Source organism: Colossoma macropomum, unplaced genomic scaffold (assembly GCF_904425465.1).
Source record: "Colossoma macropomum unplaced genomic scaffold, Colossoma_macropomum, whole genome shotgun sequence".
Lineage (NCBI taxonomy): Eukaryota > Metazoa > Chordata > Actinopteri > Characiformes > Serrasalmidae > Colossoma > Colossoma macropomum.
This window is the reverse complement of record NW_023494789.1, coordinates 49,281,831-49,309,135: the sequence shown is the minus strand read 5'-3', so window position 1 is coordinate 49,309,135 and position 27,305 is coordinate 49,281,831. Positions and strand designations below refer to the sequence as shown.

Below are 27,305 nucleotides of genomic sequence, written 5' to 3'. Positions count from 1 at the left end.
TGGTCAGTATTAGCTCAGCTAGTGTGATAAAAGCTCTGCTCACCACAGAACATAGTGGATTCTAACTAACACACCAACACAGGTTTAGATGATTCAGTTCTGGGGGAGTGAAGTCGAGCAACATGCAAAAATAGGCAAAAATAAACCTGTTCTATGGTGTCTGGGACTCCTTTTAGGCTAAGCTAACGATAGATCAGTCAGCAGGCCTAACGTGCCACAGAAAAGGCTCAGATCCAGCTATTTGGAGCTAAAATGACTCCCATCTAGAGGATCTCCCAGAATGCAGAGTCGAGTGAAAGGTGAATGCATCCTGTGCAGAGTGTGGCCAGAAAACTTCAGAGGAGAATTCCTACTCTAATGTCTTCTGGGTTTCTCAAACACTAGAGGGCGCTCCCGAGCAAGTCCAAAATGAATGGGTTAATATGGCGCATTTGAGCAAAATTATATTTATAAATGCTCAAACATTTTTAATGTAAAAGAATGCAGTCATTACCTGAACACAGAACAGCGCAAAACATTTAAACATTGCTGTTAGATTTTTAAGAGCTTTTAAACTCGAGCTGTAGTAAAACAGCACCTCATGTACGTTCATGACGACTGTGAGTGCGAACAACCAATGAGCTGCTCCGCTCACCAACCAATCAGCACTCAGTAGCAGTAATATTAGCGTCCTGCTGCTCAAAACCCGTTTGCTGTAGAAAAAAGGGAACATACAGGTGAGTTCTCCTAGCTTTTTTAGTGAAATACATCCTTCTACTTTCTAAAATTAAAGGAAAGTTCTGTGTAAGTGATTAGAAACTATTTTAACTTTTCATTTTTAGCCGTTTAGCTCCATTCATTGAGGACTCGCTCGTGGGCACCCTCTGCTGTTTAGTAGTCCTGTTTTTGATATAACGGGGGAAATAGGAAGAGGCCAGGCTCCCCTTAAACCGGCTCTGACTCTACTTTTTTGGCTAAGCTAACAATAGCTCAGTCAGCAGGCCAAACGTGCCACACAACACAGACTCAAATCCAGACAAATCAAGCTAAAATGACTCCCATTTAGAGGATATCTCAGCGCACAGAGTCGAGTGGCCGGTGTTGGAGTGAAAAGTGAACATGTCCTGTGGAGAGTGTAGCGCTTAGCCTGCACTGAGTCGCTATCAAGCTTAAGGTTTTCCTGACTCTGATTTGCCCCCTCTTTCCATCAGCGCCATCCATCAGTGAGCTCCAATCACTGACCCCTCAATCAGAAACAGCTGGAATGTGTTTATTTGGCCATTCAGACGTGGAATAGAAATATGACGCATCACAATTTTGAAGTACAGTCATCGGTTCATCGTAAATACTGCAGTATACCTTACTACTGTTATACCGCCCAACACTAATTATGCATTAAAGTGTGCAGAAATGTGTTTAAGTGGACGTGTTGACTGATTTTCTGTTAGAAAATTCATCAAAACGTCATTTGACCAGGGGCATCCGAACTTTTGCACACGACTGAGCATGACTTGTAAACAAAAACTGCCTACTAACCCACTAATTCTTCACAGTACACCCCCTTGAAACCTACTCAATCTCCACCTCAAAAGCAAAAACAAACCAACTACATTACTCGGGGGGCATAAAAGTCAAAGGCTCATTTATTTAAAAAGCCATTGTTTCAGCTTCAGTATACTGTTGAGGCAAATGTCTGTCTATCAAAGAACTTTTCTCCACCGTGTGCAGCTAAAACTGACACACAGGCAGTTACAGAAAAGCTTTAACTGTCACGGAAAAACAAAAATACTGAGACATTCATTTCTCAGTGAGGTTGAAATTAGAGAGTCCCTCAAACGAAATGGAAAAAAAAAAAATGCAAAACTACAGAATCTAGAATAAAAGTCTCAAATTTCACCCAAGTACAGCTGGCTGAAAGTTACAGACAAAAGCAGAGGGTGCACGTGTTTCGTGCCCTGGTGAGGGTGGACTGTCTCAGCTGCAGAATAAAGATGACCAGCAAAAAACATCAGACGAAGTATGTCAACGTTTTGTTGGTTTCACATGTTTATAAGGGAGTTTGGAGCAGAACGAGGTGCTTATGCGAAGGCATAAAGCTCAACCATGCCACGGTGTATGGTATGGATGCATGTAGAGAGCGGAGTAGGCACATGGTTCGGGCACCTTAATTCAAATGTTGGCCCAAAGGCATTTTAGCCAAGAGGAGTTGACCAGGTCACAGTTTATTTGCCAACTCCATATGGCTCAGTGTAAAGGTAAAAATGCGTTACTTGTCAGCTAATAATAGAACCAAAAAATAATAATAATAATAATAATGTCTGAATTAAGAGGCATTTGCTTTGTTAAAATGTTGGTGGCTTTTATAATTCAGGTTTGGCAGTACTGTGCTTTGAAAGCACCATCAAATATTGTAATTGAAACCAGCCAGTAGTGTAATCAAGGCTACAGGACACTTTCTTTTGGGGATTTCTTTCTTTCTTTTTTTTTGGACAGCTCACCACTCGTGTTTTTCTCGTTTTATACAAGAATCTTCCCGTCTGCTGTGAGGAGTGGGTGGGTTTTGGGAACAGTAGTCCCACCGTACTGCGCGTCATGTTGACTGGTGGTGATGTCTCCCTTAACCTCAGCCAGGGAGCTCTCTGCATGTCTTTGAAAGGAACCAGCGCCTACATCACGGAACATTTCTTCTCCTCTGACGGGGCGTTTCCATCCGCTTTCTCCATTTCCAGAATAATCCGCTTAAAAACTTCTACAGCTGTCTGTAACATTGGAAAAAAAAACAAATGAAATTGTGTAAGGGTACAATCTCTGCTGTTTTTCTATACTTGGAGTTTCATTGATAAACTGTATTTTCAAAATTTCTGTATAGTTCAGTGGTGGAAATGAAAACGAAGGCCCAATCCCATTTCAACCCTCGCCCCTACCACTTAGCCCTTAGCCCTCAGTTTTACACATTCATGTCTAGGGGTAGGGTGTCCCAATTTTTGTTGAGATAGAGGGGGAGGACGAAGTGTTGGTGCTACATGACCCTCCAAACGAAGGTTTTTCAGAGACTCCAAACAGATTGATATGAGAAAAAAAGAAAAAACAGTAAGACGGCTGCGTGAGCAACCAAAGAAACCAACAAACGTAAGAATTTTCTCACATTTGTGGGAATTTTCCCGTGCCACCTTAAATAGTCCTGCCATTCTGACGCCTGAAGCGCCAGAACCTAACTGCTGCACCATTTAAGGTGGAACGGGAAAATTTGAACAAGAAGCTGGCAAATATCTGACTTCAGCTTCATATCACTGAAGAATTAGTGGGGTGATAATAAATAATTGCCCCCCTCTTTGAAGGCATATGATGCCCTAAATGTAACTAAAGCCCAGCAGTGAGGAGCTGAACTTTACCCTCCTCTGCTGTCACTGCAGACTGGCAGGGTCGCATACAGAGCAGCGCTGGTAGCTGTTAATGAAGTGATGTGTTTTTTTTTGTTTTTTTTTCTGAGGGTCCCATTTCGTGGGGCATGATTCCAACTCAGTTGTAACTCAGTTCCAAGAGGTTAGGGTGACACTCGAAAACAAGCGGCAGGGATAAAAAGAAGAAATAGGATTGGGCCAAAGTCATTCAGAGTGGTTTGGTGTGAAAGTGGTTCTGATGTCTTTACAGTGGTGCTGATAGGAACCAGGGGGTCACCATGACTACAACACAAATATAGCCATTTTATTTACTATCCAAAACCACCAGTGAGCCTACACGAGTCTTCTGAGTTTTATATGTAAAGCTGATGATGGTGAAATAGTGGTAAATCTTACATACACCCTATAACTACATCTCCTCCATGAATGTGTTCTAAAACTACATTTTAGGCCAAAATCTTCTCAAAAATGAGAGTATTAACATGCATTACAACAATTAAACCATTATCGGGCTTCTGTGTTTATCTAACTACTAAAAAAGTGAATCTGATGTGAAAATGTGTGTAGAAGCAAGTTTCCAACCTGATATATGAACAGCAGTGAGTGTGCTACAGAAAATACAGTGTGCGAGTTGTTAACAATGTGTTTTTACAAACCTGTCATGCGACAATACAGAGAAATTACTAGAATTAACAGAATTAAATTTAAGGATGTTTTAAAAACGAGGCCCGTGGATTTTTGCTCAGTAATCAGGTTTTCAGAGCGTGTACACATTCAGTCTGGTTTCTTTCGTTTTGCTACATCCGCTACAGAACCAGACAGAGAAAAGCAGCCTGGGAAACAAAAACTTAACACCTACTTTAACACTACAACCACAGAATAGCACCAAATAACAGCAAGAGGGTCACTCAGAGTTTACTTACGTCATCTATTACAGTATAGTCTGGAAATATAGACATTCAACGTCGCTTTTGTTGGTGAAGCTTTAAAGATTTGGAATACCTCTTCCTTCAGTCGACTCCATTTACACTCACTGCTACATTACGCAAGCAAAGAGAATGATTAGATTCCTCTCATCCAGTGAACCAGCTTTTCCAGCTATTTCCTTCTCAGAGGTGCTACAGAGCTTTAAAGTATATAAGACAACCCGCTTCAAGAACAGCTTCTACTGAAGATTACTAAACTCTTCTGAGGAGCATGTATCATTATAATTTGTCCACATTTTCCAGCCTTGGTAAGAATATGTTGATGAAATTGAGATTTCCCATGATTCTCATATACTATGTTATATACTGTATTGTATATAGTTTACTGTATATATGCATTACACTGTATGTGTATGTGTATTGCGGTAGCAGAGCTGATTTACATCTTGATGCACCAGAAACAATTACCACCAACACGCCATGTGGCAATAAATCAATCACTTATTAGGTGCAATATGGAAACATATAATCTCCTAAGTAAGTGTTTACCTGCAAAAAGGAACTGCAGCAAGATGTACATCACATGCTTCTTTGCAAGATGCTAAACAATTGAGGTCCATGCTGTGCGTTTACAAAGAAATATACTTACTGATTGACTTATGTAGACCCTAAGTGTTCTCACTGTCAGATTACTGAATCGCTTGTAAACCTATTGGCTCATTCGGCTCATGTAAACATACTGAATGTCTTCGGTATCAGGTACCATTCCATGTAAACGTTCTGTGAGGGAGCTTTTAGAGGTGGACGTCTGGTTCCCATCACCACCACTGTGAACAACTGTGACTCAGAGCATTTCACAAATTTCTCTGTTAACGTATTGACCATTTGATTATGCAGAAATTTTGAAAACTGGTAAAATTCACCTTTACAACAGCATTTTTACATTTTAATACAATGTGTTGTTGTCAACCTGTCATGGGATTTTTCCTCTCCCTAATTTTGAATTGAAACGTTACCTGGTTTTCCTTAGCAGATGATTCCATGAAGGCAGCCCCCCAAGAGTCAGCTAACTTTTTGCCCTCTTCTGGTTTAATCACCCTGAATGAGAAATTAAAAAGAAGAACCAGATGAGCCATTCATCTCACGCTCCCAACTTCACTATCTTATCAGCTTTACTTTGCTTACCTTTCCATGTGAAGGTCTTTTTTGTTTCCCACCAGAACAGTAGGCACCCTGGAAAAACAAACAATATTTCATAACCACGTTTCGGTTCTCACACAGATTAACAGACACACACTCACACTCACGCCCTCACAGACTTACTGTATCTTTCCGACCATGTCGAGCAGCTTGTCATGTAGAACCTGAACCACTTCAAAGCTAAAAGTGATTACATATATAGAAAAGAATCTGTTAATTATAGTGGCTTCTACAAACTGTCAGTAAACCGTATCACACAAGTTCCTCTCAAAATAAGCAAAACACCAACCTTTTCATTGAGGTGACAGAGTACACCAGAACATAACCGTGAATGTCCATTGAATGGGACTGTGGGAAAATTGAATACTCGTCCTGCAAAAGAACCAAAAAAGGACACACAATTAACCTTTTCAACTCCTTGAGACCACCAGTGGTTCCAAAACGCACGTCGTCATATTCTTCATAACTTTCATATTTCATAAGTTACATTCAGAAGGTGGGGGTCGTATGAGAGCTGTAACTGTCTTCTTTCCAGTCAAATAGATGGGTGATGTAATTTTAAACCCTTATAATAAAAGAAGCTGAACTCAATTTTTTTGTCTACTGAAAGTCGACCCATTTTTCCACAAATCTGGGCTATAAACTATAAACAGATGGCGTCTCTTCAGTGATCTGCTCTGGAAAAATTATTTTTATAAAATAATACAAAGAGCGTCTAAGATTTTTGGCTTTCAGCAGTAAATTGTAAGCATATAGCAATACGTATATGATCTTAAAACATGTTCTGTGAATTTGAGGGGAACTTTTACAAAAAATAAATGAATAAAATAAAAATTCACATTTATTTCATGCAGTTACTGAATAATTTGCCTTACGATTTGGTCATGTAAATTCAGATGGACAAACCAAAATATACTCTGGTGAATAAGAGGTTAACAAACCTGAAAACAACTGTTGTCTAAATGGTAGCAAAACTTCATGCCTAAACGGTGCATTTAACACTCTAAATTTACTTAGACCCACTGTTTTAATCTACAATTAGTTAAAGGGGAATTCCACCTATTTTTCTAAATGTCTGCATAATTCATTTCTAAACTCCACTTAAAACCCACCCGTGAAAACAGTGCTGATAAGTAAATAAGGTTATGGGACAAAAGACAGAATGATACAGGCATAATAACTTATATAACTTCCTTGAATTTATCCTTCTCCTGGTATCCACTTGTACCTTTGTGTGGTTTTATGTACCAAAAACTATGCATAGTTAGTTTGATTATCCAACCTGTCTTAATCCCTTATGCTGCTTTCACGTTCTGTAGATGGACAACAGCAAACCGGACTATCTTATCATTTTAATAGAGCCGTGATGGAAAATTCTGCCACTGCAAGTGGCAGCAGTGAGCAGAACCATCTGTCTGGAGTTCAATTTTCCCAACTTTTGCCGTCGACCGCAGCAGTAAAATAAACTGGATGCTGATGTTTTTGGGGGGGATATATGATGATATGGTCCTCCTGCTTTTATACACCGTAAATATGTGAAACATATCATCACTGGTTAAAATGATCTTGCCCTGCCCACTGGTGCACAGTGACATCATCAGGAATATTCATTACATTTTGATGGAAGATTACAGGAACAAAAATTTAACCTTTTAAACTATATAAAAAGTGCTTAAAATGAATAGAAACATGAACTAACAATAAAAAGAAGAACTTCTCTTTTTTTACTTTATTTTATTATTATTTATTTATTCTTTATTTTATTTCATTCAGTAACTGCATGAGATAAATGTAAATTGTTTTGTAAAAGTTCCCCTCAAATTAACAGAAAATGTGTTTTATGATCATATACATATTGCTATATGCTTACAACTTACTGCTGAAAGCCAAAAATCTTAGACGCTCTTTTTTTTTATAAAAATAATTATTCCAGAGCAGATCACTGAAGAGACGCCATCTGAGATCCAGTTTACAGCTCAGATTTGTGGAAAAATGAGTCGACTTTCAGTAGAACAAAAAAAATTGACTTCAGCTTCTTTTATTATAAGAGTTTAAAATTATATTACCCATCTATTTGACTGGAAAGAAGACAGTTCTTGCTCTCATATGACCCCCACCTTTTGAATAAAGCTTATGAAATATCAAAGTTATGAATTAAAGAATATGACGAAGTGCGTTTTGGAACCACTGGTGGTTCCATGCAGTTAAAGATGTTTAAGATTTAAAGGGGAACTCCAATTAATTTTTCAAAAATTCTGCATAATTAAAAAAATCAAATGTGCACAAAGCCATTCAGAGTAGTTTGGTGCAAAATGCTTAATTCTAGGTAACCTAGTAAGTCAGAATTGTTCAGAGTGGTAGTGGTAGGAACCAGACGTCTGAAGAGTTTAAAAGCTATATTCAAGTTATTACATTAAAAGGTTATGAATACTCAGCCTGATGTCTGAGACATTGTTTTACAGTAGTTTTGAGAAGTTTTGGCCTAACAGGTGGTTTAATCAATTTATTCTAATCTGTTCATAGAAGAGGGATACATTAAGGGTGTCTTTGAGGTGCGGAATGACCTTTTTTCAACTCAAACATGTCCAAGCAACATTCGAAAGAAAACAGGCTGTTTTGGTTATTGTGCCTTTAAGGCTTATATGCAAATTAGCTCTGTTCTGACTAGCTGCCCTGTATTGTGGCTCATTCAAGAAGCAGTCTGGGCCGAAACACTCCTTTTAACCACAGCGTGTGAGTAAGTGGGCGGGGCTAAGCTGCTGTAGGCTGAATGGACTGATACAAAAACGTGAGACATCACAAAAACAATTAATTCAAAACAGGCTGTTTTTGCAGCTTAGTTTCCATATATGGACTGAAGATTGAAACATTAACCATGTTTAAATACATCATGCTCCTTTTTTTCCCAAAAATAGGAGGAAAACTCTTTTATATCTTGATCACAAGATTTTAATCCAGGGTCTTGAATGCTGGGCCGGCCTCTCGGGCACAGTTTTAGAATCATATTTAGGTAACAGGCAGTTCATGGTTTCACTTGAAATCATTCATCAAAAAGATTCGCGATTTCTTGTGGAGTCCCTCAAGGTTCAGTCTTAGGGCCTTTGCTTTTCTCTTTGTACATGCTACCTCTAGGTGATGTCATTAGGAAGCATAGTATACATTTTCATAGCTATGCTGACAACACCCAGCTATACATTTCTATTTCTTCTAAAGATCAAGACACTGTAGACAGACTGACCAGGTGTGTGGCAGATATTTCTCAGTGGATGTCGCAAAAGTTTCTACAATTAAATCATGAAAAAATGAAATACTGATCGTTGGTACAGAAACTCAGAGAAAAACGATTCATGAGAAACTTGGTTCTTTAGCTTCAGTTACCAAACCTGAAGTATAAACCTGGGTGTGATTTTAGACTCTGAGCTCTGTTTTATCTGCATGTAAACAGAGTCACTAAAGCAGCTTTTTATCATTTGAGAAATATGACTAAAGTTCGGCCTTTTCTCTCTCAGAGCGACGCAGAGAAACTTGTTCATGCATTTGTTACAGCAGAGTTGATCACTGTAATGATCTTCTAACTGGACTTCCTAAGAAAACTATACATCCCTTACAACTCATATAAAATCCAGCAGCATCCTAACAAAAACAACACAGAGAGATCAGATCAGTCCCGCTTTAAAAGAGCTGCACTGGCTGTCTGTATCGTTCAGCATAGATTTTAAAGTTCTGCTAATAGTTTTAAAGCTCTAAATGAACTTAAAGCACCTCTTACATCACAGAGTGTCTGTTTATGACCTTAGATCTCAGATACTGACCTTCAGTTCACCTTTTATTAGACAGTCAAGCTCAGAGCTCACATTTAAGAAGCATCTATGAACGTCTCTCTTTAACTGAGCTTTAATTAAAACTCTACATCTGTAGTATTTATCTTCTAATTTGATCTGTTTCATTTTCTTCTGATTCTAAATAAATAGTGATGATTTCTTGTATAAATATGTTTAATCACCTGTCTGTAAAGCACTCTGAGCTGCCACCGGCATGAAAAAACCCTCTGAGGGTTACAGAAAACCCCCCTTTTTTCTTTACCTGTCCAGCAGTGTCAACCAGTTGAAGGTTAAAGTCCTGTCCATTCACGGACACCATTTTATTAAAAGCTGCAAGATAATGAGAGAAGAGGAACCAGTTAAAAGAGAGAGCAGATAAGAAGACTGTATGTATTAATCGCACCGGAAAAAAGTGTCAAAGGCATCATGAACGAATGTCAATAACGATCCATATTATATATTTATCCTCTGTATCAGTGAGAGGCATCTGTCCACAAAAACAGGAACAACAACACTGAGTAAGGCGACTCACTGTTTTCGATAGTGGGGTCATAGGAATCTACAAACTGTCCTTCCACGAACTGAATAGTGAGAGAGGACTTTCCTGCAAAGGAAACCAAGGCAGCATTACTTACAGTTACAGGATAAAACAGTCATTTCACTGGGAACCGGATTAAGTTCCTCGTTATTCAAAGGCATCTACAGAGCCCCTAAAGAGACACTGCACTTAATTTTTAATAAGGTGTGGCCACAAATTACTATACTGACGCCTCGAATTAGGTTTCTCGTAACTTGTGGCCTCTATGTAGAAATTCATGGCATCAATACAGTTAATATGTGGCCTCAATACAGTAAACTGTGGACTCAATATATTAAATAGTGGCCTCAACAGAGTAATTTGTGGCTTCAATATAGGAATTTGTGGCCTCAATATAGTCAAATTGTGGCCTCAAAATAGTAAATTGTGGCATCAATATAGTTAATTTGTGGCCTCAAAATAGTAAATTTATGGCCTCAATATAGTTAATTTGTAGCTTCAATATAATTAATATGTACCCTCAATGTAGTTAAATTGTGGTCTCAACACAGCAAACTGTGAACTCAATAAATTAGTGACCTCAATATAGTAATTTGTGGCCTCAATATAGTAAATTGTGGGCTTAATATAAAAATTTGTTGCATCAACATAGTCATTCGTGGCCTCGATATATTAATTAGTGGCCTCAACATAGTCATTCTTGGCCTCAATATATTAATTAGTGGCCTCAACATAGTCATTCTTGGCCTCAATATAGTTAAATTGTGGCCTCAATATATTTAATGAACTCAACATAGTAAATCGTGGCCTCAATACAGTAAACTGAGGACTCAATATATTAATTAGTGGCCTCAACATAGTCATTTGTGGCCTCAATACAGTAAATTGTGGACTCAATATATTTAATGAACTCAACACAGTAAATCGTGGCCTCAATATAGTCATTTGTAGCCAAGCACTACTACTAAATAGTCATCATGTCACCTTAGAAGCTTCGTAAACATCTTGGTGCCGTTCAGAAAACAAAAGCTGCGGCCAGGTTCACCTGCGGCTCGGCGGAACCAGCACCAGTGTCGCCTGTGCTTCAGTGTTTGGCTACTAAGGTTGTTACTAACATTAGCATGCTAGCTAACTTTCGCCTGAAGGTTAACGCTGTAAACCCGAAATACCCGGGAAAACATACAGGACATATTTGCAGTGCTGAACGCCGGACAGTCACACTGCTTCTCCCTGCAGCCGCAGCTCAGCTCACAGGGACTTTCATGCGTTTAAACAGCGTTAGTGAGTCAGGACGGCAGCGCTAAGTCACCGTTAGCCACACTAGTTAGCCTGTTAGCTGGTCTGCTAGTTAGCAAAAGCGGGCCGTTTTACCCAGAACTTACCCACTGAGCGGTACCCCAACACGGCTATCTTCCTATATTTTGGTTGAGGCATTCTTGGAAGGTAGTTATCGGGCGTTTAAAGCAAATAAACTCGGTAAATACGCTGATAGAAGCCGCACTTTATCGCCGCATACGTAGCTCGTCACATGACAACAACAAAAACTTTTTTCTCCGAGCTCTCTCTCCTCGCCGGGGCCTCGACTTCTAAACTTCGATTAAAGACGCTCTGGCGGGGCTTAAAAACGCGAAACACGACGCCTACGCCTCGGATATAACCTTGTACTGTCTGCTGTCTCCTATTAAACGGGTTTGACGCGTCTTCTTTAAACCGCGAAGCGCCGAACCAAAAAGGCTTATTCACCGCCGCGGATCTCCAGTCACGCTGCCGGGAGAAGTTCAGGGCGAACTGTAGTGATGAGGAGTCGATTCCGAGAGAATCGATTCTTCAACTCCATCGCGTCTTGGAGTCGGGGTCGACTCGACTCGTGGCCAGTGATTCTAAGGCCCGATCCCATTTCTTCTGTTTACCCCTACCCCTTGTTTTCGAGTGTCACCCTAACCCCTTGGAAATGAGTTACAGGGTAATGGTTGAAATCTTCGCTCTGAAATGGGACCCTCAAATAAAAAGAGCATCACTTCATTAACAGCTACCAGCGCTGCTCTGTAGGCGACCCTGCCAGTCTGCAGTGACAGCAGAGGAGGGTAAAGTTCAGCTCCTCACTGCTGGGCTTTAGTTACATTTAGGGACTCATATGCCTTCAAAGAGCAATTATTTATTATCACCCACCTCTAATTCTTCAGTGATATGAAGCTGAAGTCAGATATTTGCCACCTTCTTGTTTGAATATTCCAGTTACACCTTAAATGGTGCAGCAGTTACATTCTGGCACTTCAGGTGTCAGAACTGCCAGACTATTTAAGGTGGAACGGGAAAGTTAGCTGGATAGCTACCGAGACATCAGCATGTTATTAGAGATTTTTTGTGCTTGCAATGAAGAAAACGACCATAATACACTGAAACGACAATAAACTAAGATAATACAGTGGTTATCGTCATTTTTAACAGAGGAAATTCTCATATTTGTTGGTTTCTTTGGTCTCTTGTTCTCCATCTTGCCAGTTTTTCTTTTTTTCTCATAACTCTCTGTTTGGAGTCTCTGAAAAACCTCTGTTTTTGAGGGTCATGTAGCCCTAAAAACTTCGCCTTACCCCTCTATCTCAACTAAAATTGAGACACCCTACCCCTAGACGTGAACGCACAAAACAGAGGGCTAAGGGGTGAAATGGGATTGGGCCTAAAGGTGGGCTGCACCAACAAGAATTAAGCTTAAACTTGGATGAAATCAAGGTTTATCTATTAATCATGTTGCACCATCACTTTAAATTTAAACATATTTAAGCTTCATTCAGACATCTTAAATTTCTAAATTTTGGTGTTTAAATTTACAAAAAAATACAATGTGTTTAAAGGTGGGTGTTCTCCGCAGAACAAAAGCCTCTCATTCTCAGTGAAACTGTACGTATAAAGCACCCCAGAAAACTTGCTTGTAACCAGAGTCTCTGTTGTAACCACAAACTCATATACAGTCCATGGCTGTCACTCACTCACTGATGGTCAACGATTCTTCCCGCAAGGGTGCGCTGTTGGCACTCCAGTAGCTTTCGTGTGCATCACTAAAATAGAAATAAACACAGATCGAGGCTTTAATCTCAGATTTGTTAATCCATGTCTAAAATTAAGTTGTAACTCAATTTAAAATAAAACCTGGTTTAACGAAGCCGAGGTGTCGACTCGATTGATTCCATTGGCAGGAGTCGAGAGTAGGAGTCGACTCCAGAAAACTCGGAGTCGAGCATCGCTAGTGAGCCGTTCGTTCGGAACAGCGGTTTCGTCACAAGCAGCAGTTTTTTTTTTCTCAAAAAAACAAAAAAAACATGAAAGAGGAAAACGGAAGGACACATTCTCTTAAGATGTGGATTTATTTTGAAATAATTACATATTTTCTCAAACTAATGACTTTTGGTGTTGAAACAATGAAGTATCTCCTCAAAATAATGACTTACTAGTAAAAATAATGACTTGTTTTCTCAAAATAATGACTTGTGTGGAATTAATGACTTACAATGACAAAACAATAACTTATTTTCTTAAAATATTGATTTATGTTAAAATGATTCTGACAAAAAATGACTCATCAAAAGAATGACTTATTTTCTTGAGATATAGAATTTCTATGTTGACATAATGGCTTATTTTCTCAAAATAATTACCTGCTCTGTCAAACTAGTGACTTCTTACCATAAAATAATTACTTGTTTTCTTAATTTTTTGACATTTTTTTGGAATTTTTTTTTTTCCTCGAACTGGCGCAAGTGGGCTTCCATACTGCCCCCTTACATCAAGTGATAATACACTAATGAAAACATGGTTTTGTTACTATGTTCATTTTCAGCTAATAGATCCCCCTAAATCTCACACACTGCACCTCAAATATTTATGAATCAAAATGACACCAAATGCTTTGACCAATCAACTACATTTAGGGAAAGAAAAAGTCAAATCTGGGTTTTAGTAAACTATTACTTTACTGTTTACATTGTGCTCATCTAAGAAATAAGTATGTTTTGTGACTTTCTTTGCATTCTGAGCTTTTGCAGTTCCTCGTTTACATCAGGCCCTCTTAGGAGTTTTCAGTCCTCAGAATAAATAAAAAAAAAGAAACAATAAAAAATTATTGGTTGCTTGATGTGCTTTAATTTATTATGATTTTTGTTAAAAAAGAAAAAAAAATTATTTCACACAAAACAATAATTTTCTAATATAAATGCATGGCCAAAACAGGAGAAAAAAGAGACAGTTAGAAGGAGCATTGGAAAATTGAAAAATAGTTATTTTTTTATTTATCATATTGTTTTCTATTCTTATTTATTTTTATTTTATTTAACTTTTTTCCTTCCCCTGTAAAGTGACCTTGGGTAAGAGAAAGATGCTATAAAAATGTAATTTATGACATAATAATAATAATAATAATAATAATAATAACTATTATTATTATGATTATGATGATGATGATGATGATGATTATTATTATTATTATTATGCCTGCTGGCCTTTTCCCACCAGGCCATAAAGTGCCATCATATTTTGTAACCAAACAAAAAGTTTCCAGCAGGTGTCACTGTTTTACATCTTCTGTGTGGCATCCTAGACGGCACGGTGGCGCAGTGGGTCCTTTCTGTGTGGAGTTTGCCTGTTCTCCCCCTGTCTGCGTGGGTTTCCTCCCAAAGTCCAAAAACATGCAGTCAGGCTGATTGGAAATGCTGAATTGCCCCTAGGTGTGTGTGTGAATGTGTATGTCTGTCTGTCTGCCCTGCGATGGTCTGGCGACCTGTCCAGGGTGTATCCTGCCTTCCGCCCAATGACAGCTGGGATAGGCTCCAGCACCCCACCGTGACCCAGAAGGATAAGCGGTTTAGATGATGGATGGATGTGTGGCATCCTTCTTCACCAGAAGTTCTTTTTTGAAATGTGTCTTTATACCAAAAACAGTCATAATTCATTTTTATATGACCATTTTTATCCCTTAGAAATAAACAGGCTGTTTTTGTTATTGCGCTGATGTAAATGAGCTCTGTTCTGATTGGCTGCCCTGTATTGTGTCTCATTCAAAAAGCAGTCCGAGCTGAAACACTCCTTATAACTTCAACATGAGTGGGCGGGACTAAACTGCCGTAGGCCGAATGGATCGATATACACCGATCAGGCATAACATTATGACATAACATTATCCTTGTTTCTACGCTCATTGTCCATTTTATCAGCTCCACTTACTATATAGGTGCACTTTGTAGTTCTACAGTTACAGACTGTAGTCCATCTGTTTCTCTGATACTTTGTTAGCCCCCTTTTACCCTGTTCTTCAGTGGTCAGGACCCTCATGGACCCTCACAGAGCAGGTACTATTTGGGTGGTGGATCATTCTCAGCACTGCAGTAACACTGACTCGGTGGTGGTGTGTTAGTGTGTGTTGTGCTGGTACGAGTGGATCAGACACAGCAGTGCTGCTGGAGTTTTTAAACACCTCAGTGTCGCTGCTGGACTGAGAATAGTCCACCCACCAAAAATATCCAGCCAACAGTGTCCTGTGACCACTGATGAAGGACTAGAGGATGACCAACACAAACTGTGCAGCAGCAGATGAGCTATCGTCTCTGACTTTACATCTACAAGGTGGACTGACAAGGTAGGAATGTCTAATAGAGTGGACAGTGAGTGGACACAGTGTTTAAAAACTCCAGCAGCACTGCTGTGTCTGATCCACTCGTACCAGCACAACACACACTAACACACCACCACCGAGTCAGTGTTACTGCAGTGCTGAGAATGATCCACCACCCAAATAGTACCTGCTCTGTGAGGGTCCATGAGGGTCCTGACCACTGAAGAACAGGGTAAAAGGGGGCTAACAAAGTATCAGAGAAACAGATGGACTACAGTCTGTAATTGTAGAACTACAAAGTGCACCTATATAGTAAGTGGAGCTGATAAAATGGACAATGAGTGTAGAAACAAGGAGGTGGTCATAATGTTATGCCTGATCGGTTTATGTAAATATGTGACAAAACAAATGATGCAAAACCGTCTATATGGACCAGGGAGTGATAAAGTGTGTTTAGAAGTTTTAACAATGTTTGCGTACAATGTTTATCACACAGTTTCCATTGAAACCTGTTCATAAACATTTGGTTGTTGCTATGGAGAAGGTTAGCTCACAGGCCAAGGGTTTTTAGGCCAATGTATTTAGTTAGGAAACCCAGACAAGAGATATCTGCAACACCAATGAATTAATAAGGCCCGTATAACTCATACCTGACCCTGAAAAGTCAGATAGTGACCCAGTCAGTATGACCTACAAACAAGGCAAACTGGCCAAAACAGTTCAGTGTGTGGAGAGCAGAGTGCAGGAAAATAACAGGGAGAGAAAGAAGGCCTGCAGAATTAAAGGAGAAGGCTAATAAAGATTGACTAAAGAATAAATAGCCTCGGTTGGCCTCGAAGCTGAGAAGCAGAGTGAGGGCGATCACCTCCGTTTGTTGTTCGACAAGGACATATCAACCCCTGGGTTTAGCTGCCCTGTTTAGGGAAGTTAAGTGGCTTTAAGAGGGAACATTGAGTTTCTATCTCCTTCTAAGCTCCCTGATAGGTACTGATAGCCACGCTCCCAGACAGAAATCTGATATATGGCAATATATACATTTCAAATATGTGACATTCATTAGTATATATGGATGTCTTTTATGCATTGTATATTATTCACTTATATATGTGACATATGGACACATGCCAACGCTGACTTTCAAATATGAAACAAGTAAATACATACATACGTACACACACACACACACACACACACACACACATATATATATATATATATATATGTATATATATGTATACACCGATCAGGCATAACATTCTGACCACCTCCTTGTTTCTACGCTCATTGTCCATTTTATCAGCTCCACTTACTATATAGGGTCACTTTGTAGTTCTACAGTTACAGACTGTAGTCCATCTGTTTCTCTGATACTTTGTTAGCCCCCTTTTACCCTGTTCTTCTGGGATCAGGACCCCCATGGACCCTCACAGAGCAGGTACTATTTGGGTGGTGGATCATTCTCAGCACTGCAGTGACACTGACATGGTGGTGGTGGTGTGTTAGTGTGTGTTGTGCTGGTACGAGTGGATCAGACACAGTAGTTCTGCTGGAGTTTTTAAACACTGTGAACTACAAAGTGCACCTATATAGTACGTGGAGCTGATAAAATGGACAATGAACGCAGAAACAAGGAGGTGGTCATAATGTTATGCCTGATCGATTTGTGAAAAGAAGAGGGGAGGCTACACAATGGTAGACGCGGCCCTGTCCCAACTTTTTTGAGATGCGTTGCTGCCATCAAGTTCTAAATGGGTTAATGTTTTTCATGAAATGGTAAAATGTCTCACTTTCAACATCTGATATGGGTTTTATGTTCTATTGTGAATAAAATATGGGTCTACGAGTTTTGCAAATCATTGCATTCTGTTTTTACATTTATTTACATTTTACACAGCATCCCAACTTTTTTGGATTTGGGGTTGTATACATATACATACATATATATATACATGCACATATACATGTAAAAATGTGTATACATATATGCACATTTATTTTCAAATAAACCTACTCTCACTGAACTATATGCAGAAGCCAGCTTGTGACAGGCACATGGGTCTTACAACTTTATAGGCCATTTCTTGCTATTGACAGTATAAGCAGTCGTTTAAGGCCTCTGAGCCACAAGGGGGCGCCAAATATACTTTTTCAAAATGCATTCAAAAACAGTCCAGATATTTTCTTCCCTGATCAAAATTACTCACACCGAGGTTATAATGAGTGTTTCAGCTCTGAGTGCTTTTTGAATGAGGCACAATACAGGGCAGCCAATTAGAACAGAGCTCATTTACATATGTCAGTCTTAAAGGCACAGTGACAAAAAGCAGCCTGTTTAATCTAATGGAAAATGGTCATGTAAAAAGACCATTTTTGGTATGTAATAACACACGAATGTTATAAATGGACCTCAGGAGTAAAAATAAAATGCAACAAATGTAGAATATGGAACCTTTAAAATAGATTTAAAAAATGTAAAGTCAAAAAATATCTGAAAATATGTTGTGTTTTACTATTACAGGTATTTAAATAATAAGATGAGACCTGAAAAGAGTCATCATGTACAGTAAAGTGATTCAGAATAGTCCCCCAACCAACAATATCCATCCGACAGTGGCGTTTTGGTCAGAAACTGGCCAGTGATGAATTGCTAATACATTGATCAGACATGTGTCATGCATTTATCCCAAAGCATATATATGGTTTGATTTTCAACCAATGAAATAAACATTCATACATGATATATTTAGGTTTGTGTGTTTTGTTGTACAGTGGAAAATGTTTATTCTGTTTAATCTGCCTATTTAAGCCCTGAATTTACAGAAAAAACTAAGCCCATTCTCCAAAATTTACAAAGCAAAGTCTTTGAGACCCAAAAATGAGGTTAACATGAAGACAAGCTAATCTTCTAACTTGTCACACACAAATGCAGCACCCATGTTATCCTAGTCAGCAAATATAGATCCATATCCCATCTATGAATGCTTCACAACTGGTTCTCCACAACTAGTGGTTTACTGCCACCCTGTGGCCATTACAGGCGCTGTCTTTAAAATGAAGAAGCTGGAGGCTCTGCATGCTCTTCGTGGCTGTCAGTAGAGTAATTATGCCCCCTTGTGGACATACTGCAGTAGTGCATTTCTCTGCAGAAGCCTGTCACAACATGAGACTCGTGCAGACCAGTGTTTCTCAGTCCTGCAGCCACATTCACAGACACTTCAGTTGTTGTGCAGCAAAGAAAATAAAACCTTTTTCAAAATTAACACATATTCTTAGAATTTTCTTAAGGGAAAAGTAGAAAGAGATCAATATAATACCTAAAGGAGACCAAGTAAACTAACCTACGTTTTCCTGCCAGTTCACATTTGCGTTAGTTGTCACTGTTTATTCCATTTGGGATACAGTGAAACGTGGCGTCTCTGTTGTTTTGGTGTATTTTACTTTAGAATAAGCTGTGAGATTCAACAGGCTGTTAGGATTTTCTTGTCTTTTGTACGTCACAGCGGAGAAGGACCCCTGCCACCACTAGAATGACTGCACCAGGTTTTACTGAGTCATGTTTTCAAGCCCTGGATTGATTAGGGAAGAAAACGAATGTTAGTTTCTGTATTTCAGTTTAACTGGAAACATGATGTGCCTCCTGGACGAATGTTTGCATCTCTTTTGGGATTGAAGATGTCAGTTCTTGGCTAAACTCTTGAAAGATAATGCTACTTCTGGGCTACATGGGTGACGTTTCACATCAGAGCACTGAGTTATCTTTTTTTATTTAACTTCACCCACTAGTTAGGACTCCCCCAGTCACATGATACCACCAGCGCTAGGAAGTTGAAGGCAAACACAGGCTTCCTCTGAGTCTTCTGAAGCACCACCGCATCTTTTCAAACTGCTGCTCACGCAGCGTCACTGGACAGCCGAACGCGCTTGGAGGAGAACACTAACCGCCAATTCTGGTACCTCAGCTAACAGACGCCTGCACTGACTAGCATCGTGCTGAGTGACTGGGGGAGAGGCAGGGGGTCCATCCTACCCACTCAATTGTGCTCTCTTGGACTCCCGGCCACGGATGGCTATAACATCACCAGGGATTCAACTCACGATCTCCTGATGATGGGGCCAACGCTTAGACGGTAGAGCACTGTTTTCTGACCTAAATCAGAATATTGCTACAAAACTGAAATGTAGGCAGAGTCTAAGATAAGCAGACGTTGCTCAGATGTCTCTGAAGGGTCCATATTGGCCAATCAATGCTTAATTCCTGCGTGTTTGCTTAGTCAGCAAGATTGACTTAACATCGTCAATAAACCACCATATACTTACAAAAGGAAAGCAGAGCTATGAACATACATGTAAACTCTCACCATTTGGAAACATCCCGCTGCATTCTGGTTGGTGGTTGGCCCTCTGCAGCTGTCTCTCAGTGTTCTCTGACTCCATTTTGAACATATAAGGCCGCTTTGCATTATAAATTATAAATATATAATAAATTAAAGCTACATCAAGAGCACAGAAAGCCACAGTAGATCACATGTGGCTTGAAATTTACACAGAGAAATAAAGATGCGTTGATACCGATACTGGTATTGGGTATCGGCCCGATACCGTGCTCATTTATTCGTACTAGACGCTGCTGCACTAATGAACAAATGTCAGTGTTTACATGCAAAGATTTTTCCCAATCTGATTGAATACATTCCGATTATAGATTCAGACTGAGGTGTTTATTCTCACTCTACTCAACAATCTGATGAAAAATCTCCATTTACATGCTCACTACAAGTAATCAGATCCAAAATTACATGCATGTGTTGAGAACCGCTTACTGTAGACGTTACCATGACAACCAGCATCACGTGAGTCCAGTCAGAGTGAGACGAGCAGCAGTGAGCAGCGCTTGTGTTTTTAATTGCTTTAAAATGATGTCAGACTCAGGAAAACATCCTTCACAGGTCCTTATTAAAGAAGGCCGAGAGGAAGACGTCGTGTTCTGAGACACATAAGCTGGACGTCCGTCCCACCGCCGTCTTTTAAAGATCAGAGCATAAACTTTGTCTCCTCTGCAGACCAGTTTCTGCTCCGCCATGTTGAACGTTATAAACTTTCACTATGACGTGACAAACATGATCAGAACAGACTTTCCGACAGGGAATGTAATCAGATACAGGCATTTACACGGATATTATTCTTCTATTTAACAGATTATTTTATAGGATCACCTGCCTCGATCAATCGGATAGAAACTGTATTCTGAATGGCCTCAATCAGACTAGTCTATTCTGACTGAGGTGTTTACATGGGGGTATTCTATTCTGATTGAGCTATTAGTCGGATTATTAACAGATTATTAGTTTGCACGTAAACATGGCTACTGACTCAAGCTGGCAGTAAAAAGTAAGGTCTGCTTGAACAGTGAAGTGTTGCTGACTCTGTGACAGTTGGACACAAATGTCACTTTAAACATTCTGCTTTGGTACCCTTCATGTACCCCTCCATCATAAATGGATTTTAAAAATAAGTTTTAAATCCGATCTTTGTAGCAACTATCATGAAAAATGTCTCAGGCATCAGGCAGCATGTTCATGACTATTTCATGTAATAACTTTCTGTGAGGGAGCTTTTAGAGGTGGACGTCTGGTTCCTATCACCACCACTGTTAACAATTCTGACTCAGTAAGTTTCTCCACAATGGAGCATTTCACACCAAACCCTGAACGACTCTGTTTACATCTTAACCATTTAATTATGCAGAAACTTTGAAAATTCTGTGGAATTCCCCTTTAATCAATGCCTTAAAATTGGCGTTCTGAACTTCACTTCAAACTTAAAGTTTGGTGGAGGAGGGATAATAGGCTGGGCTGTTTTTCAGGGTTTGGGCTCTCAGTTCCAGTGAAGGGTGATGTTGATGCTGCAGCACAAAGACATTTTACACAATTATATGATTCCAGCTTTGTGTCAGCAGTTTGGGGAAGAGCCTTTCCTGTTCCAGCATGACTGAGCCCCTGTGCACAAAGCAGCTCCATAAAGACATGGCTGGGTAAGTTTGGTGTAGAGGAACTCCAGTGGCCTGCACAGAGCCCTGACCTCAACCCCATTGAACACCTTTGAGATGAACTGGAACGCTGATTGTGAGCCAGGCCATCTCATCCAACATCAGTGTCTGACCTCACAAATGCTTTTTAGACTGAATGGACACTAATTCTCACAGACACACAGCTTTCCCTTTCCATAGTGGAGGCTGTTATAGCTGCAAAAGGGTGCAAATCCAAATTAATGCCAATGGTTTTGGAATGGAACACCCAACAAGTTCATATAGGTGTGATGGTCCACATACTTTTGGCCATATAATGTATAGTGAAAATTCTACATGCTGCAAATATGTAAAAAACACCTTGTGGATGACTTCATATAGCGAGGACAATGCAATGTATGAGAAAATACGAGCTGCTAATTTGGCTTCCTAGTGGAGTAACTAAATGTGTTGTGTGTTTTTGAGAGTTTCACCATGGAAAGCCATGCTTGAAGTCCTCATATTAGAATTACGTTACTGAAATGTCCAACAAAAACAATAAAAACAAAGAAATAGAAAAAAGTTAGAGAGAGGCCCACTGGCTTAATGTCTAAGACATTCATCTTTATAGGATTGCAGGTCTGAGGCTCATCTGGGCTGCTTTATGCATGAGAAGAAAAATAGCCCACTTATTTGATCAAAGTCATTGGCTTACATGAGGGAACAGGACCCCTGGAGATGTACCACCTGCAACGTGTAGCTAATACACTTATCTAACACACCTGCTGCAAGTTGATTAGGTGGGAGCTTTAGATTCAAGTTGGAGCCGGTAGGTCTCCAGGACTAGAATTTGGCAAAACCTGTGTGCATGACAAAATGTGTTATTTGTGCTCCAGTTAAACTGTCCAGAATCAAAAGGAGGATTTTAGCAAATGAACTTTGGCAAGAACACAAAAAAGCAAAGTTTATAGACAGAATTATTACAACTGGATGAGCACTGGATACTATCAGTATCTGCTGTGCACTACATAGTATCAGGTGCGCACCTAAAAGTATTGGGTGCTCACCTGAAAGTATCTGCTGCTCACATGATTTTTACCTATAGAATAAAAAACACCAGGGGCTCCGTAGCTGATTGACTACGTCAGATAAAGCAGTGGTTCAGTGACTTTTCTACTCCCCCCAGATGAAGTCAATCAGCTACGGTTGCCCACATCTGGGGGAGTGTTGATGTAACTCAGTGGTGGGCCACCCAGTGTCCTGTCTGGTGCTGAGTATCGGAATACGTTTATGATACTGACCGAATGACCTAAAGGGGAATGCCAACCATTTTTCCAAATTTTTGCAAAATGTAATCATCAAGACAAAGATAATAAAGTCATTCAGAGTGTTTAGATCTGAAATACTCCATTCTAGAGAAGCTGAATTGAAATTGTTTACTAGAATGTGCAGAAAATAAGTTACTTTCACAAAGAAAACCAACAAAACGCGTAGTTTAGACTGTTCAAACCTTTGCATATAACAGTAATCTTTTTGCAGTCCAATGACCAAGAAAACATCTGGAAGATTCCACAGGGAGGCGTTGCATCTTCTTAACTTTTCAGCCCCAGTTTAAACTGTTTTTGTCACCTGATTTGTCTCTGTATTGACATGTGAGATTCTTCCTCTTCTAAAAAGCTGAGATTCTTGAGTGAAAGTGAGGTTGGAGAGGAGGAGAGGAGGAGGAGGAGGATTGCACCACAACTGTCAGTCATTCACATGGCAGCAACAACAACAATAACAGCAACAACAACAGGCTAATTAATTTACGTATTGTCTTTGTAATGACTTTCATTTTCCTACCTCAGCCACCCCGTCAGCCTGCATTGTGTTTTCTGGCCCACACGCCCCCAATTAGGTTTTTTCCAATGTGCTCATTTATCAAAATGCTTATAACGTCAGTGTATTTTAAGCACTGTTTACTCACAAACTCATTATAGTTGAAGGTGGACTCGGAGGAAAAAAGGCTCCTTATGAACACTTGTTTTTAATACTCCTTGTTTCTACACTCATTGTCCATTTTATCAGCTCCACTTACAATATAGGTGCACTTTGTAGTTCTACAGTTACAGACTGTAGTCCATCTGTTTCTCTGATACTTTGTTAGCCCCCTTTTACCCTGTTCTTCAGTGGTCAGGACCCCCATGGACCCTCACAGAGCAGGTACTATTTGGGTGGTGGATCATTCTCAGCATTGCAGTAACACTGACGTGGTGTGGTGTGTTGTGCTGGTATGAGTGGATCAGACACAGTAGTGCTGCTGGAGTTTTTAAACACTGCGTCCACTCACTAGTCACTCCTACCTTGTCAGTCCACCTTGTAGATGTAAAGTCAGAGACGATAGCTCATCTGCTGCTGCACAGTTTGTGTTGATCATCCTCTAGTCCTTCATCAGTGGGCACAGGACGCTGCCCACAGGACGCTGTTGGCTGGATATTTTTGGTTGGTGGACTATTCTCAGTCCAGCAGTGACACTGAGGTGTTTAAAAACTCCAGCAGCACTGCTGTGTCTGATCCACTCAGACCAGCACAACACACACTAACACTAAACCATCACATCAGTGTTACAGCAGTGCTGAGAATGACCCACCACCCAAATAGTACCTGCTCTGTGAGGGTCCATGGGGGTACGTAAAACCTTCCTTTCTGCATCTTATCAGCGAAGGCCTGTAAGAGGTTCAAAATAAATGGGAATTCTAATATGTGGGTGATTCCAGACTCTGTTCTTCATTGTCATAACTGTGTAACTTTCATACGAGTTTCTTAGCAGTTTTTGCATAATTCATAGTAGCTTAGCTTTAAGATTAATAGCTAAATAACATTCCATTGTTTGTTTCTGGCCTTTTTTTAACCATATCCTCATTGTTATTAGCAAGACTGCAACAGTATATCCATCTTCTAATGACTTTCCTTCTGTTTCTGAATCAGTCGCAACCAGCAAATCTGCACACATCGGCAAGAAAATCGTTAGGCAAACTCTAGTTTTTAAAAACTTTATTCTTTGACCTGGTATAAATGAAGAACATCAGAACAAAATAATCTATGGTTTTACGGTCAGGCTTCTTGATGATGTTGAGTACTTTGTTGGAAAGCACCGTAAAGGGAAAGATAGATAGACAGATTGATAGAGAGACAGAGAGAGAGAGAGAGATGGCTATGACAGACACATATACACAAACGTCTGGAAACGGACAGCTGTATTTCTGCACTCTTGCAATGAACACAAGCCATTCAGTCAGTAGCAAATGAACAGAGATGGAGAAGAGTACACCGACATGCAGAGCGACACTGAGCCACGATATTAAACAGTTCTCTTTTTCGTCAGGTAAAAACCAAGAACAGCTCTTAGGAAAGTTGTTTTTTTGTCGTTTTTGTGTTCCCGTTAAATATAAATTATCTGAAGTATACAAAAAAAGAAGCATGTTATACATTTTTTTTCTTTATTAGAGTCACAGAACTCAGAACCCCCTCTGAAGTAGCCTACATCTGACTAACCTCCACCTCACTAGATAACGAGCTATCTATTATAAGGTACCAGTCCCACATGGCAATGGAAGAAAAGAGAACAGAAAGGTCAGCAGCAGATTAATTATATCGTTTCTAAATGCAGTCCATGGCCCCTCTACACAACGCGCCGTATTGCCCTTAAGCTGTGGACGGGAGCGGATGGAAAAATAGAAGCGATGGACTCGGAACGATGACCTAAAACCCTCAAAAAACTGGGAACCCAAACCTCCAAGTTCAAGCCCCTTCTACCTTCTACGCAACTTGCCGTATTAGCATGTAGCACGCTCGGAGATAGCGCTAATAAATATGTGATAAGTTAAGGCTTTTTTTGAGGACCTGAGGATCTTAAAACACGTGAACGAGGCACACACAAGGCGAAGAATAGCTCTGGACACGCTACGAATGGAACGGAGAAGCAGAGAATGAGTAACGATAGAGCCACGTGGACGTCTTCGGTGTTAGCGACAGGCCGAGGTCTGCTTAGCCAAGAGTCTTCACAGATAACAGGATCGGATCAGCGTTCCGCCATGTTTCCTTCGTCTTTCTGCCCATAAAGAAATGGATTCAGTGCAAGGGTTCACTCGGGGTGAACGTTTAGAAGTCCCGGCGACTCTCAATGTCATTTTTTTTTTTACAGCCGCTGCTAAAGGCTAATGCATCTCGCTTTTTTAAACGGTAAAGGATCGGGATACCTGCAATCCCCTACGAAACATTGTAAATGACATGCATCTACAAGAAGTCCTACACGCCCCTAGCTGGATCAGAACAACGAAGGCCAGTTGATCAGCTAGCATCAAACCCAAACACAAAAAACAGGATGAAAAGCTAGTTATGCCATACAAAATATGCATAAGACATATTCTAATATGTACTGTTCTTTTTGTAAATGTATTATCTGCTTTGGTAACAACGACTTTGAGTCCAGCGAACTGGCATCCTGTTCCGAACAGCCAGCTGAACCGCAAACCCCCTTTTATCATTCCGGTATGTTCTTTCATCAGGACCTGTCCTCCTGACCTTTTCCGTCTATAATATGAGCGGGTTTGATTAGGTGGTGGTTTCATTGATCCGTTTCGAGTCTCTTCTCTCAGAGTCTCCTCTTTTAACGAGAGAGCGTCTCGTCTAGAGCCGGGGCACCTGGACCGCGCTTTGTCATAAGGACGTCCGGGCTGTGAGGGACAGGGCTATTGTGCTGAGGGCGGAGAGAGTGGACACGCTGGAGGCAGATCCGATTGCGTTGGGACCTGGGGACGGACGGAGACAGAAAGAGCGTGAAAAGGACAAACAAACTTAAGGACAAACATGCTGAAGCTGACAGAAGTGAACGGAAGCTTAGCAGGTTTGGAGATTATCTTCGCATAGCATATGGTCGCTGTCGTAAAGGGGAATTCCACCCATTTTTCAAAATTTCCGCATAATTCAATGCTCTGTTCTAGAGACGCAGATTTCATTACAGCGGTGGTGATGGGAACCAGGGGTCACCATGATTATAAAACAAATATAGCCATTTTATTCACTATCCACACTGCAAAAAATGGTTAACTGGCAAGTAAAATGATCTTAAATCAAGTTGATGAATCTAATATTCCTCATTTCAAATCAAGTCAAGTCAAGTCAGGCTTTACATATGTACTATATATTATATAAGCTATATAAGTACACAGTAAAAGAAACAACATTCCTCCAGGACCAACACAGGAACACTGTGATTTAGATCTGACTTTGCATTTTTGCACATTTTACTTCACTTTAACATTGTTAGCTGCTAGAATTACTGTATTAACCGAATACTGTATACTGTATATTGCTGTTCTGGTTGCTACCTCAGTGACTGCTATGCTCATATATGCTAGTCTATCTGCTAAGCTGCTAATATGTCATAATATGTTCCATCCTCCTTTGAACAGCTCCACATACTCTCAGTACCGTGTGTTGCCTGTGTTCTGTTGTGTATTTATTGTAAGTCTTTTGTATTTATGTACTGTACTATATTGTCTGCACTGTGTTTATTGTATTGTCTTGCACTTGTTGGTCCTGGAGGAATGTTGTTTAGTTTCACTGTGTACTTCTATAGAGCTGGAACGACAATAAAGCCTGACTTGACTTGACACAAGTGACAAGAGACAATACAATATACACACTACAGACAATACAGTGCAATAAATACAAAAGACTTACAATAAATACACAACAGAACACAGGCAACACACGGTACTGAGAATATGTGGAGCTGTGCAAAGGAGGATGGAACATACTATGACATTTTAGCAGTTAGCCTAGCATATATG

General features: G+C 40.0%; 2 protein-coding genes across 2 annotated transcripts in view; both read right to left on the bottom strand.

The window, feature by feature from the left end:
* Window positions 1–2,420: 2,420 nt before the first annotated feature.
* Window positions 2,421–11,673, bottom strand: rhebl1 (Ras homolog, mTORC1 binding like 1). The gene is made up of 8 exons (XM_036571559.1): window positions 11,248–11,673; window positions 9,860–9,931; window positions 9,590–9,657; window positions 5,796–5,878; window positions 5,630–5,686; window positions 5,492–5,539; window positions 5,323–5,404; window positions 2,421–2,738 (listed from the first exon to the last, which is right to left on the bottom strand). The coding sequence occupies exons 1-8, from the start codon at window positions 11,297–11,299 to the stop codon at window positions 2,646–2,648; spliced, it is 555 nt and encodes a 184-aa protein (XP_036427452.1). The 5' UTR covers window positions 11,300–11,673; the 3' UTR covers window positions 2,421–2,645.
* Window positions 11,674–25,889: 14,216 nt separating this feature from the next.
* The window catches only part of cntn4 (contactin 4), a 298,829-nt gene continuing 297,413 nt past the window's right edge, over window positions 25,890–27,305 (bottom strand). Inside the window, exon 23 of the mRNA XM_036571557.1 lies at window positions 25,890–26,261. Coding sequence (XP_036427450.1) covers window positions 26,170–26,261 — 92 coding nt within the window. The 3' untranslated portion in view covers window positions 25,890–26,169. The remainder of the gene's footprint in view (window positions 26,262–27,305) is intronic.